General features: G+C 40.9%; 1 protein-coding gene across 1 annotated transcript in view; it reads right to left on the reverse strand.

The window, feature by feature from the left end:
- Window positions 1–19,796, reverse strand: part of snrka (SNF related kinase a) — a 61,336-nt gene that overhangs the window by 27,167 nt on the left and 14,373 nt on the right. The window contains 1 exon segment of the mRNA XM_030071598.1: window positions 1,622–1,763. Coding sequence (XP_029927458.1) covers window positions 1,622–1,763 — 142 coding nt within the window.

Below are 19,796 nucleotides of genomic sequence, written 5' to 3' on the forward strand. Positions count from 1 at the left end.
TTTATTTATTAAGTATACAATTCAAAATGTAATAAGAAATAGGCATCTTCATGTGGTCATCTTACATAAACTATTTATTCATGTAATTTACTATCATGATATACATTATTATCGGGACATGAAATGACCTACCCTACTTATGCTGTAAAAAGTAGTTAAGGTAGTTAAAGTAAATTAAGCAAATTTACTTGATCATGATCAAGCAAAACTAAACTGAAATGACCCAGAACTGGAGAAGAACTCAATTATAATGTGTAAGGCCACACAATTACGGCTAAAGTGATAGTCTTAAGCAGACATGATGATGATTTACAAGTGTGATTTATACATCTAGACAAATTTTTCCCACTGCACTTTTAGCATCATGAGTACTTAACAACAGTGGGCATGATAAATGAAATGTTTCTTTGTTGCCAAAACATTCAACAATAAATAACTGGAAAGGATTTGCTTTTTACAAGCAGATACATGGCTAATTGTTCACTATACACACACAATTCTGTGTTGTGTTGAGTTGTGCTACAATATGTAAGCAACCAAACTCAGTTGATCGTGGCACACACAGTGCTGTCTGCAGTTGGATTCAACTGCTCTACATCTGGGCTGCATGCTTGAAGGGACTTTTTCCCCTGCCAGCTCCTGGAGCAAATTGGTCTACAAGGCCTATAATAAATCATTGTGGCCTCTGCCATATTCCAGTGCCTTCCCATGCACTGTGCAGATTAGAGTAACCCAGAACCATGGATGGTCAGTGTTTAGTGACTGGACTTTTCAATAAAAATAAAGCTATCTCAAAAATCTTCCTATATGGCTGATGACAAGTAAACGAACACATTCTATATGTTTTTTAATGTTTGGCATGGCCACAGAACATCAGCAACAATATATGGGAGTTGTTATATTTCATTGCATCATATCATACTGTCTTCTCATATAATATTGTCAAGGTAAGTGACATGGCACCCGTCCATGTACCCCACCTCTACTGTTATCAGCTCTGGTGCAAGCCAACTGCAGTCTGGTTACAGCTCAACGCCCCAAACTACGGAGCAGAGCCTATATCAGCTTAATGGGACTGGCTGTTCTCCAGATCACATATATGCTGACTGTGGGCCAAACACGTGTTCACCCTAAACACGGGACACAGGAGTATGTATAGGGGGATGTGATGATAAGTGAGGGAGTAGAGGAAAGAAGAGAAGGCAGAGTGAAACACTGGTGTGACAGAGAATGAGACAGATCTCAACAGAGAGTCAGTGTTGTTATGCAGCATATCAGGTCCAGGCCCATGGTAGCTACTAGCAGACAACTGGGGCATAGAGTTGGAATGCAAATCAAACCTGTCCAGATTCTATACAGTCCCTATGCGCATTAGGGCCTCTAAAACCTGCAGCTAGCCTTTGAGAAACCATTTCAAAACAGCCATAAATATACTATGTTCTGCCATAACACAGGTTTAAAAAGGGCTTGGGACTGTGACTAAAAACCTTTTGGCAGATAAGACTTATTTGTGATAGTATACCTCAATAATTTAAAGAATGAGGTTTTTCCCCAGAGATTTCCTCACATGAGTACATGAAATAATTCCATGACCATCTCTGAGCGTATTTCTATTACTCACTCTTTGCAGGCGCTGGAAACATGGGCCGGTACAGTGTATTTACAGTCCATGATCATGGTGAGGGTCTCGCTGTCGTTTGCCTCCTGGAAGGGTGGCTGGCCGCATACCAACATGAACAGAATCACACCTAGACTCCAGATATCTGACAGAAAGACAGAGGGAGAGGGAGAGAGAGTTTGTGAATAAGAATTAGAACGAGAATCAATTTGTTTTTCCAGGCAAATGGATTTGCAAGACAGGGCAAACATGGGCAACATCTTCAAAAATGAACCATGCAAGAACATCAAAGAATTATCAAACGGATTGGACAGGTTAAGGATATATGGGCTGTGCTGACATGAGCTATGCCACATAGTCATACAAGATAAAAGGCCATAAAAATATCACATAAACTACAATTTACCAAAACCCATTACAATATAAAAAAAACATTTTTGCTGGGAATGCCCATCTTTAATATAAACACTTTGAAGAAGATGCACTACATGTGTTAGAGAATTATGTACACTGTATAAAAAGTAGGATCTTCAAATAAGGTGTACATGCTGGACAGGAAACACGTAAAGGGTGGTTTTGCAGGCATAAAGAAAGAGGTAAAAAAAAAAAAAAAAATGAGATGCCAAGGGAGAGAAAAAGAGACATGAGAGTGAGGTAAATGACAAGACCGGAGGAGAATGTGAGAAAGAATGTCCTGAATGTCAGATTCTTTAAAAACAACAGCCTGGCTAAAACCCCACTGTGCTTGTCTCAAGGCATTTTAACTGTTCCTCTTCTGTCAGACCTGTCGTTTGTCAGGTAGAATACAAGCATACACACACACACTCACCCGTCTCTGTCCTGTGATTGTGTGTGTGTGTGTGTGTGTGTGTGTGTGTGTGTGTGCGCGTCTTCATGAGTACCCAATAAATGGACTTGTGTACAATGTGAGCATATAAAGGAGTGAGTGTGCGCTCCTTTGTGTCTGCAGCATAATGAATGTCATGTCAGATCATTTGTGTGTGAGTGTGTGTGGGGTTAAGTGTGTATCTGCACTTGCTGGGTGTACCCTGAGAAGCCAAACTGTCAGCATGCAGAAGCACTGGGCCATGTAGACTCCAAGCAACCCAAACACACACACACACACACACACACACACAGGCACAAGCCTCTCTCCAGCAGTGTGAACTGTGGTAACAGAACTAAGAGGAGGAGGGTGAGAAACAGCCTGCAGCATGGGGCGAGGACAGTAAACACCACCCTGTCACTACTTATACCATGCATAGTCTCCTTAACTCAAACACACACACATTTGTTCATGTGCGCACGCGCGCGCGCACACACACACACACACACACACACACACAAACACACACACACACACACAAACCCTGTCCATAAAAAGCACTTGTAAAACATACATTGAAGCTCAGCACAAAAGCAGGGCCAACTCATCACTTGAAAGTTAAAAAAAAAAAAAAAAAAAAAAAAGACATCAGACCGGCTGCAGTCAAATATTGGCAGCTCTGAAGTAATTACCATGATGAGGATTTTTAAGTAACTTTCTAATTAAGCTCAAATGCTCAGATGCCCTGAAATACTTATTGGGCTGGCAGAGTGGAGCCCTAATGGCACACAGGAAAAAAGTGCCAGATAGTGAATAATCCAAAGAAAACTCAACTTTTGCAGAATAGCATGATAAGTACTTTTCACGCTGATTATGAAATGCACTCAGCCCAGGGCTCAGCCTTGGGTTAACTAGTGCTTAACGATGATCCATTCCAAATTAGACTAACCCTGTCTTTGGCTCAGCTAATGTGAAACCCGACTTTGCTGAGCTAGTGGCAGCATTGCACAGTCTGGTTTTAAGCTAACAAATGCTGTATAAAATGCTACTAGTGAAAGTGACAATACAATTCAGTGGATCTAGTCCTATTTAGAAGAGAAATGAGCAGATAAAACATATAAAGGTTTTACACACTCGCTTAAATCATACACTGTGGCAGAATTAAGTGAAGACCCTGTGGATTTTCCCCAAAGGGAACATGCATTTGACGCAGAATTCCATATTTGGGCAAAGGTTTGTCGACAACTTTACATCTGACGTCTGAGGCCTAGGTAAACCTGATCACTAATAATAACTCTCCAACTACTCTGGTAGTTAGGCCTAACCTTGAGTAAAAATGCAGAACACTCTTTCTTCATTTTACAATATCAACCACTACCATATCAGCACAAGGCTTTTGTCAGTGCCTCAGATGTAGACAGCACTTCACTGTCAGTCCTTATTTTATGAGTTCCCTCACCTATAAACAGCAACATTCCCTTAGCTCCACTCTGAAATCACAGCTCTGTTGGCTAATTTATATGACTGATTTATGAAAGACTGCATGGCTGGCTGGCTGGGAGTCAAACTAGTTTTAGGCTACAATAACTGGCCCACATACAATAGCTTATGGTTTTTCCTCAGGCAATAGGGATGTAACAACAGTTTCTGACAAAAAAAAAAAAAAAAAAAAAAAACTCCAACAATATGCATCATGGAACTGAAACGTCTGTAATTACAGGTACAGTGTAACTTTTCTCTTTCTCTTTTACACGGTTTGAGTACTAAAGAACATGAGCAAGTTTTAGCCTTCGGAGACTAAGAGAAACAGGAGACCAGGTTGACTTAGGGTGAAAATGAAGCTGAGGGTACTCCATCAACTTTTAAAATCTCTTACAAGGTCGCATTTTGGGATTACAGCTAAGAAAATAGCAACAATACAACTGACACAACAAAGACAGATTGCAAGTTTTGTCAGAGCCATGCCTTACAGGTAGTGCTAGCAGCACACAGTAAGGGTGGGAATCACTGGGTAAGAATACAATACTATCATGATATTTTACCCATGACAACAATGGAATTATGATACAGGCAATTCTGTGATACATATTGTAAGATAATCAGCTATGATACATCATGATATCTGTGAGTGAAGATGAAAAATAACCTGGAAAAAGAAGAAAAAGAAAAAGAAAAATAATTTTCCAATAAGGAGGAATTAGTTGTGTTTTTCAGTGTTTTGATCTTCACGGTGAATGCAACATGAACATGACAGAAGAGTTCTGGTTCAAATACCTGAAGGCAAGGAATAAATTCACCTCATAGGAACTCAAATGTGCATACTGAAAACTCAAATATTGATACTTTGCACAAGGACATCGATAATAATGTATCACAAGAGGAAGTATTGTGATATATTATCGATTTATTGTAAAGTATCACAATTAAAAACTCCTGAAATATGTTTTCAGAGGTATAAAATATAGCTGTTTCATTTTACTGTCGTTTTTTTTTTGTTGTTGTTGTTGTTGTTGGCTTTTCCTCTTTAGTCTTGTTTGTGAATGAATATGGGCTTAACTTGAGCTGGCATTAATAAGACCTTAAAGTCCTACCTGCAGTCACTCTGTTTGTGGTTTGTACTTTGGTTTTCACAAATTAGCTTGCTCAAAATATTGTGATAATACTAAACCATGAAACCAGTATCAGGTGTCAAACCAAACCAAGTTAAAAACAGAACTGGATCCCTTGCAAGAGGTTCTCAAAACCTGATGATGTACAGTAACTTCAGCAATCTGTCTAACATGTACACTGCACAGAGAGACTTGTGTGATCATACAAAACGGGTCAGGGAAAAAATGAGCAGGACTCGACACTGAGTGCATTCACCTGAACAGTTTGTTTGACACTGTTTTTTTCAAACATTTGTCAAGTTCAATCTCCAGGCACACCTCTGCTAAAAGTCTGCCACACTGAATATGGATGGCCAACACATTAGTGAACCGCTGTTCCAGGCTTATGTGTGTGGACAGTCATCCTGGGCTGTGCTCCAAGTATGAGTGCCTCTCCCATCCTGTCTGTCATAACAGCCATCGGGGTCAAGGTTCAGGCAACTTCAGTCTTGGTACAGTATGGGAGAGGACTGCCTTTGAAACATTTTTAGAAAGGATCCATTTACTCATGTGCACTCAGGCTCACTGAAATAAAATGGCAATATAAACACTGGAATCAGAATGCATACACAAGCTGCTGTATCATGCAGCATATATTGTACTTAGACTGCTTTATGAGAACACAGTCCCCAGAGCAAGCCAAATAAAAAGCTGAGCAGTAGGTAAAAGGATAATTCCTGTATTTTTCTCTGACGTCCAGATGGTCCTTTGGTCTAAGAGATGGCTAAAACCAGGCAAAAATGAAAGGCATTATCAACACTGAGCCACTGCTAAAGCTGAACAAATGAGGAACTGTAGGGACACTAGCAGGACTTCTTTCCTCTTGATGATCTGGTCTATGACAAAAAGTGCACTATTAGTGCCACTATGAACCCGACAATGGCTACATTTGGCTTACGTTTTAGTAATCAGACCAAGCATTCCAGTTTCAACTGGCTATGATACTTTTCTCAAATCAAAAAGCCATGTGAATAAAAGATGATGAAAGCTATTCCTATTTTACAAGCTGACATAAAACCTTAAGCAGAAATGCTGAGGCTAAAGTGTCACTCTGGTGTGGTGCAAATCTAAAAAACAGCTGGGGTAAGTCTCTGGTCACTGTGCTCAACATCAACACATCAGCAATATTTTGGTGTGCCTCCACAATAGAATTAAAACGGTTCCAATACTTCAGTATCAATACTAGTGTTTTCTCTAAATAAAAACATGACCATTCCAGCTCATAGAGTGCAAATTGTTACTTTATCCTTATTAAAATATATTTTTTATGCCCTTTACTATGGTGTATTTACCCCTGTGGGATCCAAGATAGTATCAACTATTGGTATTTTCCTGGGTTTGGTATCAACGTTAGAAATTCTAATTTGAGAATTCGTGACAACCCTACACCACAACCAACAGCTCTCCTGACGTCTTGTCTCCTGCTGAAATATTAACATACCTGGATGTAGGGAAAGGTTAGCTCAGCAAGACATCAGTGTAGCAGCTCAGCGATCTGTGTACCAATTAGCTCTTCACAATATGTTGACAAACACAGGATCAGACTATTCCTCTGCTCTCACACTGAGGGAAGCCAGGGCCATGTGTGTGTGCATGCATGCTGCTGAATGGTAAGTGACAGTTGAAAACGACCAAGCAAGTGACTGGCTAGCTTAAATGGATCAGGTCTGCCTTGGTTTGTTGAGGAGGCTTCCAGGCCTAACCATTTCCTCCAGCTAAGCTTTACAATTAGACTCACAGAAATTTCACCCAAATATCTAATAAAGCATGCATGCTGTGAGCTCCACGACTGCTGAACGCCAGCTGGAGAGCCAAGTATTTGTTCCTTCTCAGCTGACTTCTTTTTAAAGTCATCCCTGGTTAAAATGCAGGCTGCGTCTCCCAAATCTGGTCACACTGAGCCTTACTCGTATCTGCATGTTGCACCCCATCCAATCGGTTAGTGCCTAATGACGTAACAAATGCAAAAGTGATTCTTTGCCACTCCACTGCGCCCATCTGTCATTGTTTGTGTGTAACCATGTGTGTGTGCTAGACAGCATCCGTGTGCAGCTCAGCTCCTTTGATGCATAAGTTCTCTGATGGTTTGTTTACCCTAAAACATAGCATGCACACCAAAGTTGGCTATAGCAAATAAAGAGTAAAATGTGAGCAATGAGCAAGTCTTTGTCAGTCTCTATAGGTAAACTTTCAGCACTGTTTCCTCAAATGCAGTGATGGAATGATATAGACAACCTTGTGTTTCCTGCAGGAAACTCTATAGTCCAGGTGCTCACTTATGGTGGCAGCACAGACAAATGAGTCCGTCTGTTGCTGCTGTTTTTTGCATTACCAAAAACTGTACAACGAATACAAAAGAACTGTCAACAGTTGGAAGTGCATCTACCTAGCTTGCTAATTGACTAACTTAGGCTTGAGCAATAGAGTAGTGATGCAGTGAAACGTGTCATTATAATGATGTTAATTGGAGGTGTTGACAACAGACTTCTTAAGATCATTGCTCACGTGGTCTGATATACTGACTGTGATTCTGACATTCCATTTTAAGGATGACAGAAATAACGTGGCACTGAGCATCCTCTTGATCCCTATAATACTCCCCTCTACCTCTGTAGTGATGCTTCTTAACCTGAAGATGTTGTTAATTGCTGTATCCAGCTTTGAAACTCAGCTGTTCCAAATGAAATTCATTAATGCAATCAAATTAAATAAAATTGAAAATAAAATGAAATGGCAAACAAATTCTCTACACTAACTGGTCAGGCCACTATAATTGTGTGTGCATGAGGCGTTTTTGACCCTTAACACTGTCTTATAGACAGGCTGTGGTATCAAGGACATCAGACTCTTCAAACACACAAACTTGAATGCTGACTAACAGGTTCGCTGGAATGGATATTAACAGCGTAGCATAGATGAAATCTAGTCTCATCTGTCGAGCAATCTCCTGGTGGCCTGTCTTCCAGCTAAGTATATCAGTTAACTTCCTAAAGAGAGATCTGCAGTAGGGCTACTTGATTATGGGAAAAAAAAACAAAAAAAACATAATAACAATTATTTTGGTCAATACTCAGATCATGATTATTTCACATGATTACTCACTGAATTGCACTGCTGCAAACGAAAAGGGTCAAAGGAAAATGGAGCACTGGATTTGCGACACAAGATAAAACAATACCATCATTGCAAAACGGAATGCGACACCACAACCATTTTATCTTGATTATCTTGTTTACGTAATCATTGGAAGACAAAAATGTAACACAAAAAAAAAAAAATTCAATGAATCTCTACTAGTTAGCAACCTAGAAAAATGATTAGACAGCTAGGCAGTAGTCAAAAACTAAAAACCAAAAACAAACACATATCATCATCATCATCATCATCATTTCCACACCTATAAAATGTCCTCAAGAAGAGCTAATTATCTTTTGACAACCCAATTAGTCTTACAGATCAGTTGCTTAATTCTCCTGGCAGATGAAGCCATAGCTGGCAGTACAGCAACAAACAACATTCATCTCATGTTTTGTAACCCAACAACCATTTATCTTTCAAATGAGTTACACTGGAAAATTCCTGGTTAAATATTTGGCATCTGACTAAATGTTACACGGCTCAAAACAAGAGGCTGGGCAATCTGGTCTAAACCAACAAACTCTAATAATGACAATGATAAGAAAGCAATGTCTTAAAAGGTCATTAGCCATGACTAATCAATTTAGTCTAATCAATTTAGTGTGCTCTTGAATGATTTGAACTTTACTACAGTGCTTTTTTGTGGCTGGTCCTGCCGTCTGTGTCGTCTGAGTATCTGTGTCCTCTGAGCACAAATTATGACAATTGGAGGGATATCTTGTCAAGATATTATGATCTCCTGCTTTAAGAGAAATGTTAAAGTCACTGTCATCTAAACAAATGGCATTTCTAAAAGGTGGCTGACTCAGTTGAACCTGTATCCATGTAACCACATAAACATGGTTATCCCTGCATAGGCCTACTTTTCACACACACCTACTTCCTGTATAATGGTATTTTTGGGTGGTGTGCGCAGGAAAATTAGCATCTGCACATGTAAACTTATTTTGGGTTCATTTCAGGTGCAGTGACAGAGTTGGCATTCAAACCTTTCCACCAACAACCAGCACCAACACCTTTGGTGGATTTTGGTAAAAATTAAGTAAAAATGCGAGCATCTATTAGCATGCAGTGGTCAGACACTGAGTTTTTGGTTGGCCTCAGATGCTCATCAGGGGCCGTCACTCGCCCATCACTGAGCTACACACTGGCCAAATCCCATCTGACAATTCTCATATGAAATGTCTAGCAGTAGAGTCATTAGGCAAAAAAGCTCCTCAGTGAGTTTATTTGACCATGGGATAGAGTCCCGCCTTGAGCGTGCCTCTTTGAATGTGTGTTTGCATGTTTGCATGTGTTGTATCTTGTTATCAGCACAGACAGTCTACTGCGCACGCACGCTCACGCATACACACACATCCACTTCAATGGTCAGCAGTTCTACAGCCTGTCACTGACACATGCAGGGAGCTGTCAAATGGAGGAGCAAACACACACACAATACGTATCCAACACATGCAGACACACTCTTGAGGACAGACCCTTACACTCACACACAGACCCTCTCATCACATCAACATAATAGGCCCTGTCATAAACAGGCAGAGCGCAGAGAGCACTGTGGGCAACAGCTGGTAGGGCTGCCTGAGATCTCTCTCTATCACATACAGACTGACTGCAGCTCTGACTCTCGAATCTTTGGAGAAAAAGTGACTGCTGTCCTGCTTTCCATGACGTATTGTGTCAGGATTATTCCACTTCTTGGGGCACAAACCAGCATGCATGCACACACATACATACATATACTGTTAACACTTGAGCAGGACAGCCAGGTAAGTGTAAACTTTGGTTTTGAATAAGGATGCACGATAATACCGACACATTATTGGTATCAGCCGATAAAGGTTTTAAAATGAATATCGGCATATGAGGTATCAGCACAAAAATCCAATATCATGTAACCCTAATAAAAATAAATATGGCACGTTTTACATTACCTAAGTTGAAGGAGTTGTCCTGTTGTGAATGTTTAGTCAATGTGTACATTTTGAAAAGCAGTGTTGTTAACAGCAATTTAACAACAGTCAAGTATGGTTTTACAGCAGCCAAAGTCAAGGATTTATGTTTCACATATTTTAGCCTGAATTTGGGGTCGACATCTGTCCATCTTTGGTTTTAGACGGATTACATTACCAAAGTGCTCTGGTCATGAAGCTTTTACTGCACTTACAGTAACTTTTCACGTCACCTGTCTCTCCTCTGCTCCATTCTGTGTGCATGTGGAGCGGCTCAGCCCTGCCCTCAGTGAAACAGAGAGCAGAGTAGAGGAGAAAAACAAGCATGACTGAAAAGACAGCAAAACACAGTAGAGACTGTCACACTGAGCTGAAACGAAACGAGTGCACATAAATTAGGTAAATAACACAAATAAAATATTTTGTTTCTTTTGGAGAAAGAAATAAAGCAGTGGTAGAGGAAACACTACACTGGGTAGTTATCATGAGCAGTGACAGCTAGGGCTGAACAAAAAATTAAAACTGAAACATTGCGATTGAAATCACAACATGGCCAACTGCAATATCCAAATCACAGGAGCTGCAATGTTTTGATAAAGGTAAAACGTGTGACAAAATGTTGTAAATTGTATTCTCCAGATGTAAGATAACATGTTTGTTTGGTACAGAACCTTTCAAAAATCACACCATCACCATTTTAAGAGCTTATTCAATGAACATAGATATTATTATGCAAAAATGCTAAAATTGAAAATCATACTGCAATCACAATTTTTGTAAAATTTATCACAGTACTATTTTTATCATGCCCTTAGCCTTAGTGACAGCCACCATTGTTGAACCGACAAAGAAAGAGGTGCCACCTACAGAAACTCAAATTTCATCAACAGAAAATTCATGGAAACGTATGTCACAGTATTGGACATACTGTTTGAGTGGCATGTGATCCCTTGAAAGTGCAGTGCAGAAGCAACCAAGCAATATCCACTTTGCAAAAAAAGGGATGAAAAACTAACAAGATATCACTCTGATGCTGTGAAGCATCAAAATGACATCTATGACACAACGCATGCTGATCGAAGAGTCAGTGCTCTTTGAGTGGCACTGGCAATGTCAACACAAACTGAATAGAGCTTGAAATATACAATATAATTTTGATGAAAATGTTGAGAAGGTAATCCACTTCTATAAGCATGATGTACTTGCTTCATAAACAAACACACGGGCACACACACACTCTTTTGTCTGATAGGAGGTCTGGATCTTATATTGGTCTATAGTTACAAGGCCTTTGTTAGTGACTGTCTGACTGAGTGTCCTCTATCTAGAGAACCATTACTGGCTTGTATGTGAAGTTTTGTCAACCACATTTCTGCTTTCAAAAGAGCCGAGCACTCACTCTGCTTTCCAAAATGCCAAGGTTGTCTAACACTTCTAAGCTTTTGTTGTCTGATGCATTACTAGACTTGAGGACAGCAGATTGTAGCCTAGTGAGAGGTTGTCAAAAACTTTCAAAATAATGGATACTTTAAGTTGTATTTGTGTTGAGAAATTAAGCAGCAGAGCATGGTCTGATTCCATTTAGAAAAAAAAAAAAATCAATGGATGAATGGGTCACACACACACACACACACACAAAAAATCATTCTCCAGCATGAAAAAGGATTCCATTCAGTGTAGTAGCTGTGTGCTATCAAAGAAATGCTTCCCAACATTCAAGTTCAAGCATCAGGGACCTGTAGCCTATCTGTAGAACTTTCTTCTTAAAAAGGAACATTCAACTGTAAAATACAGTTTAAACACAAATATGCTCATTTTGTCTTGCAGTAGTGGTGCTGTTTTGCTGTTTTCTGGTTAAATTTCCTTATACTGTAAGAATTAGGACAACATAATTCTGAGGGAGCACAATCTAAGAGACCACAAGGGGGAAGGACTTATATTCACAAACAGCACAAAATTTCGGCACCATTGTTGCGTTGTGTTGTCACTCTGACCTCTCAAACAAGCTATGCAGCTATGGAGCTTGCCACCCAAATACATGCCTTGCTAACAGTGTGCAAAATGACAAACTTGAGTATGGCACTCATTTTGCAAAAACCAATCAAAAAACGCCTTGAGAGTCCGCACACATGTAATGAAGCCAGGTAGGACAGACGACTGCACATGTGCATTGAGAACACATGCAGTGTTCATGCACCACAAAAAGCTAAGTTAGCGTAGCTGCCTGCATGGCTAAGGTGAAAAATGAGTTGCTCAAAAGACATCAATCTCGATCTCCACAACTAACTTGTTACACCGTCTGCAAGTTAACCACCGCACAGAATATGCAGCATATGAAAAGCTTCACGAGTCAGCGGTCAACCACGACCGACCAGCTAAGGTACCGGCAAAACAACAACACACTCAGCGAAGTTTGGCAGAGTCATTCTGCTAAAGAGCGCCTTACAACAAGAAGGGCGACAGATGGCAAGAAATAACAAACGCTGTCACCAGTTACACTGCAGAGGATCTGGTGTCAAATGAAGCAGCTGAGAGAGATGGTTTCAATCAACTCTGCCTAGCCGGAAATATTTCAGTCATACAGCTCTGCCTAAATCTTATGATTCATGTCGCCAAACTCTGGAGCATAAACTGCAGAGGGTTTCATATTTTGCCACAACAGATTTGATAATATCATTAACAGCATCTAATATACTATTAACAAGAGAGAGCTAGAACAATACAAGACTTTTACAAACATGTTTGAGTTATTTTTTAATCACATTTTTAAGAATGCAAAATATTCTTAATTATCGTTATCGGCAAAATCCCCCAAAATATTGAGATGTTTTTTGTCAATATCGCACACCACTGTATTGTATTATTCTACAATATTATTATTATTCTATATCATTCAACAATATATTATCGTCTGAATCAAACATATTCCCCTATTCATGTCCTGGGAGTATACAACCACTTGTGCATGTGTGAAGACAGCCAAACTCAGACAGTGGTAGGATCCACTCCTAACATATCCTTCACGCCTCCTGAGGTGCTAATGATTCTGCTATAACCTACAGCAAATTGTGCAAATCCGCACATACACACAAAGCTGAAAAAAAAAAAAAAAAAAAAAAAAAAAAACAGCTGCTGTTATCAGAGTATGGCAGAGTGACCTTGGGACATTCTCCAGTCTAATGCTATACAGGACAGTTTGGTTTAACATCTATATTACAAACAAAGAGATAAACTAATCAACATTCATTCCTCCACAGAGGCTATGAGAGATAGCATAGCTCGTCAATTAGCTGACACAGAAGATGTTGGCTGAAATCTAGCTGTTGAAAAAGTGTTGGCAAGTGTGCAATTATTTTCTAAAGCCTACTCAAGGGTTCAATCCAGCATTTCTATGCACTCGGTATTAACTATTTCTCAGATACTTGTAATCTAATTCTCAATTTATTAGACTACTTTAACAACTGAAGTGATTTTGGGTAAATAAACAAAGGTATCGGTCTCAAATCCAATCTAAAGAATGCTATATCAGGTGTAACACAGTGATTGAGTGACTTCTTACAGGCAAACCTGGCGAAGTTATCTTTTGCAGGCTGACCTGAACTAACCCCAGTCTTGCAGGAGAGTGAGGCTAAACATGCAGACGTGCGAAAGCTAACAAACTCTACTGAGCATTCAGCAACATACAAATTTCTCACTGATTGACATAAACTCTAAAGACTTCAACAAGCTGATAGAAAAATGACAGTGGCAGCGCTTTTTGTGGGAGGGTTGCAAAGGATTTTTCCTGTCAATTTCAAATGCTAATTGTAGCACTGGGGCATTCTTTTTCTTCCTTGCCCTGCGAGTGACATGAAGAGTAACAGATGCTGAAAGAGCCCTGGCACAGAGGAGCAGCAGGGATCCCTTGATGGAGAATCAGTGTAAAAGAATATGAAGCAATATGTGTGCATGTACATGAGTGCACATGCACATGTAGAGTAAGTGTGTGCAGGGAGAGACTGAGTAAATGACAGAGAGAGTGAGACAGAGAGAGAGAGGAGAGATCCGCTGGTTCTCAGTGAAGAGTAGAGTTGCTGTTGCTGAATATGGATGAGAGCCAGAGCCCCAGAATAAAGTGCAGCTCTCTCTCAGGCATCTCCTGCCCCGAGTTGTCTTACATTAGCATGATGTGCTGGAGGCCTTTCCTCTGCTCTGACGAACAGCGTGGTGTTAGCTGTAGAATGTAATAACAACCTGTCATTAAATTTAATAGCGAGACATCACGCTGAGAAGCAGGCCTGGGAATGGGGATAGTAGAAGATCATGGTGTGTAAGTTTAGTAAAAAATACTATGATGCATAACGACACACAAGTCTACATGGATCTGTAAGTGCTGTGGTAAGTCAATGCTACTCTGCTAGCATATTTCTCTGTTAATACACATGATTCTTGACAGTCACCTAAGGAAAAAACACAAGCAGAACGGAGATCATTCATCATCTCTCCCCTGCACATATAATTAACACAAGTGCATAATATTACTCATGCTTTGTCCTTGTCTCCTTGTAACAAAATGAGACTAACAGGCATATCTGGTGTAAAGTACTCACTAGAGAGTGTGATGATGCTGGAAGTAAACCTGCCATGGTTCGTTGTCTTGCATTTCAAACTAAGAGCTAGCCTAATAAGCCAATCTAGCTTGTGTCCCATGGGTTTGGACAGGCCTAGGTATTCAGGCATTCAGTTTACAAGGCTATTGTCACATGCCCTGACAGCCCTGGCCATCTTTTAGCAACGTGTGTGTGAGCAAGGACATTTACTGCTAGTTACTAAAAAGATCTCACCAGGGCTTGATTCAAACACTCGTGTCGCTAAATTTCCCCAAGAACTAAACGGTCTGTGATTCCCTGTGTATCTGGCTGCAAAAAATATGATCTGTGCCACTGCTGCAGTTTCACATCAGCTAACAGAGCTTTTGATCTCGCCCCATAAACATGTTTCATTTAGCTGTGACTCTGCGGTGGAAAAGTGGGTTATATAACTAAACCATAATCCCAGGCCCCTCTGAGACCTACTACAGTGTGGAAACTACACTGGTGTCACAAGTAGGTCAAAGACCATAACCCTGAAATGACCTGCAGGACATAAAGTCTCCCAACAGAGCAGCTTGTCCCCTCCCAGCCGGGTCTAATGCAGGGGCTAGCATTTACATTACTACAACTACTCAGGTATTAAATGAAGCCTCAAACACAGAGCTCTGGAAGACTATAGTATAATACAAGAGAAAGTGTGGAAGAGTCAATATTGCATGTCATCACAGAAAGTTGAATGCATTATACATGTGAAACCTCTACCTTTACTGTTTATGATTACAAGTATGTTGGGCTGCATTATACGCACATGCATCTATAGAAGAGTGGCTTTTATGTGTTTGCATTTGCTCTCAAGGTAGAGACCCAGAGTGACAGAAAGTGAGAAAGAGAGAGAGAGAGAGAGAGAGAGAAAACAGACAGAGAGACCGCCAGGGACCACAGGCGTGCCACCAGCACCTCACACCTGGCTCACACTCGCGGCATCTGTTCCCATAGCAACGCTTGTTGCCTGTCTCAAATTAAAGAATTAATCTCGCCTCTGCCAGGCCCCTCTGGTAAATCTGTCCACACACACACACACACACACACAAGAAAAATGGCAACCTTACTCATCCATATTTGTCAGCCATCTTTCTCTGTCACACAGCCTGGCAAAGTGAAAACTGCTGGCCTGCTATTGCATTTTACATTTACTTTTCAGACATTATGCTGAAGCTTTTGTCTGGAGTGACTTACAAGTAGATTGAGCTGGAATGCATGTATCAACATTATTAGTGGCCAATAATGAATGCAAACCTACCGTGCTTGCCTAGGCTATGAGAACTGCTCAGAAACTACTGAAATAAGTGTTTTCTTTTTCGCCCTTTGGATCTCAGCAACCTATGACAGAGGAAAAACGCGAAAACAATGGTCTTTGAGGAAACAGGAAGGGGAGGGCTTAGCCCCTGCTTTCACTCTCCTCCTCCTCCTCCTCCTGTTCTACCCCCCTCCCCCAAAATCAACGCTATTTATCTTCAGTTCTATCCCTGTCCCAAAATGCTCTGACACTCCACACCTACCCTATTGTCAAAAGTATTTTTTCCCCCTACACTCACATTCCCCTGGCCCTCTGTGCTCTCATCCCTATCCTTTCCTCTCCACCAGCCATTCTCCTGGCATCCTGCACTCTCACCCGCCAACCCACCCATAAACCAGCCTTTACTCCCGTCCTCTCCATCTCCCACTTCTCCTTCCTCTACACCTAAGCTCCATCCCTCCCCATCCCCCCAAGGCCAATGCTAATATCTCCTCAGTATTGCAGTCTTGGTACTGTGCCCCATCTCTTCCTTCATTCCACCTTCCTCCCCCTTTCCACCACTGCCTATGCCTGTGTTTTTGGTTCTGAGCACCATGCTCTATTGCTGCCCCCACCCAAACTCCTTCTGCAATCCCGTGAACATCCTCTCCCCTTCCTCCTCCTCTCCACATTACAGCACTGTCGTGATGCTTTAATTAGCGACTGTGGGATTTGTCTCTTGGCATCATTTCCTCTCCTCTGTATTCAAGCATTTTGCTCTGATAAAGCACCAAGCAGCATGAAATGACAACATCCACAATACCAATAACAGAGGAGCCTCCTGGGGTGGGGGTGGGGGGTGTTTCAGGGGGCCAGATTGGCACCAAGTGGCACACATCACTCACTGATGGTCACAGCATTGCTGTTTCCTGTGTTCCCGATACACTTCTACATACAAAAAGAGAAAACTGAAGTGTGTAGTGAATAGTTTTAAACAGTAGGTTTATTGTATGAATTCTAGAGATGAAAAATTACCAAGGCATCTTACATAAGCATAATTTTATATCCCCAGCTTGCATGATTTTGGATATCATAATACTGTGATGTGATGTAAGTTGTTGTATGTTGTCTTTTTCTAGTTATAAAGCTAACTGTTCTTCTATTTGCCTTTTGGTTTTTGTTGTGTAAATATCTTATGAAAGCACCAATAGTCACCCCTAGCATTGCATTGCAATATCAGTATTAAGGTATTCATGTCATATTTGAATTTGTTCAAATTGACCAGCCCTATTTAATCATGTCTGTTTTCCCCTTCAAAGTTCCACAACACTCTTATACAACAGTGTAATACCACAGTAAAATTAACTCTGTTTATATCTTTTGTTTGGACTGATGGAACTAAGAAAAGCTTAATGAAGTAGCCTGATCTGGTAGAACGTGTTATTCTTTATATTTTCATCTCTCTTTTTCACATAATGGCGATATGAGACTATCACTGGCCAGTAAACCCAAACTAGGTGCTGTTAGGGGGATGCTCTAATACTGTCCCTTAACTCATTTTTCACAGGGACCCAGTACTATTCACATTTGAGTGTTGAATCCAATGACGTGTGATAACTCAACACACAAGCTCTTGAAATCGCACTAACCAGGCTGCTCACAAACTTCCCTGACCACCAGTGAAAATAGCTAGCATATGTTCTGCACTCACTCATAACATTACATATCCACTACCAAGCACTTTAAAGTAGGCATGCTATTTTCAAATCCCGAAAGAGCCACTAATTAACAGGCATTTATCTTTGGGGCAGCTACAGGATCCAAGTTCCTAATGGAAAAATCTGTGCAGTCACGCAGCCAAGCAGCTGGTAAGTCATCCCACAAACAAGTTAGTTCTGCCCATCAACCAGTCAGTCAGCCAACCAGCCAGCCAGTCGGCCAAGCAGCCAGCTACTCAGTGGCCTGTAAAAATACAAAGAGATGGGCCCCATTTTCACACGGTAGCACCAACTCTCATTTCTCACAGATCAGTGAAAGGGATGATTACACTTAATCATGTGTCTCTGTCTTCCTGCCTGCCTGCTCTCCCTTTGCAGAGGAATCACACTGTGATAATGGTTAATCCAGCTGGCTTTGTCTTTGGTTTTATCTCAATAAGGCCAAGATCATTTCCTGTCCTCATCTCCTTTCCTCTCATCCCTCTGCACTGATAGTGTTGAAAAAGATAGAGTTTAATTTTATCAAACATAAAGGCTCAGAAAGGTGAAACAGATGAGATGGCATCCGAACAAGCAGACAGCAACAGGCAACTTTAATCTTTGCATTATAGTTATGACTTGGTCAAGATGAGAAGGAAGTTTGTCTCTTCCATTCACATTTCCATTGAAAAAGATCAGGCCGTCATTTCCTAATTATTACCTAATAAAAGTGGTGGGAGAAACTGGTTATGATAAAACAACACCCAAAAATCTTCAGCGAGTCTATGTTAAGTGACAGCGTAAAGAAGCAGTGACTACAAATGATAAGCAGTTGACTGACTGACTGGCTGACTCACTGGCTGACCGGCTGACTAAGTGAAGGCAAGATGCAGTACTGTGCTGACTTAGTCCTCCTGGTCCATCCAGGATGTGGCCTTTCGGAAAAGCAAGTCCCGCTCAGCAGCTCAGTGTGTGTATTAATAGCAGATGTGTCAGATCCAGAGCAGACTAGACATCTGCCACCTCAACCTGGACTGTTGTTGGGGAAGTGGAAGGGACAAGAAGAAGACGACAGGGGAGTGGAGAAGAGTAGAGGACAAGCCAATGTGAGCTGAGGTAATGAAAAGAGGCAAAAGGAGGTGCAGTCAAAGTGGAAACACTTCACACTGATGCTGCAAACAGGCATGGCAGGGACATATCACACACCTCTACTGCCTCAAACTGCTAACACACTGACCATGCTGTGCTTCTCAATGAACTCTGGCTACATATCAAGGTTATGCCTCGCTTTGGACAGGCTGGTAATACAGCCAGCTGGGTGGGCTCTGTTCAGTGATGGACTACTCCAGTCATTTAACAAGACACTACCAGAAGCATTGTACAATTATCACAGACAAAGCATAATATACACTGTCAGATTTTTTGGTGATTTGGTGATTTATGTGATGAAAAGCAATCTGAGCACCTGCACACATTTTCCCCTACAAAACTTACAGATATGTTGCTAAGGACAAAAGGATTTTGGTTTTGGGACACATTTTCTATGTTTTTTTTTTTCACAGGTAGTCAGAGAAAATGTTGGCTTGCAATATAGACAAAAAGATAGAGACTGAATGTGGGCACATTTGCCCAGTTCAAAACTGGGCAAATGAGTTAAAAGAGTTTGTCATCACGGTTAGGTTACCACAGCCAACAAATGTAAGTGGATTTTCTAATAGTTGCAATATCTCATCTATACATGCTGGTTAGTCTATATACTGTGTTGAACAGTCAGATTAGTCAGTGTATAGTGTGCCCCTGCCAGGCTAACTGACAGACAACCTGCAGCAATTGGTAGCAACAGATCCTCTCTGACCAGCCAACAAGCTGCTGTCTCAGCTGCCTGCAGCCTGAGAGAGAAAGGTTAGAGTCAAGGACTCAAGAGGTGACAAATACCCGTCAACCGAGACACCACAGAAGTAGGCACCTTCACTTCCAAAATAGATCATAACCTGCGTTCACAAATATATCTAAGCAAAGGAGGTATAATAAACATAACACATATTTATGTTGCCTCACAGAGTAAGA

The sequence above is a fragment of the Myripristis murdjan genome, chromosome 16 (genome assembly GCF_902150065.1).
Source record: "Myripristis murdjan chromosome 16, fMyrMur1.1, whole genome shotgun sequence".
In the NCBI taxonomy this organism is placed as follows: Eukaryota; Metazoa; Chordata; class Actinopteri; order Holocentriformes; family Holocentridae; genus Myripristis; species Myripristis murdjan.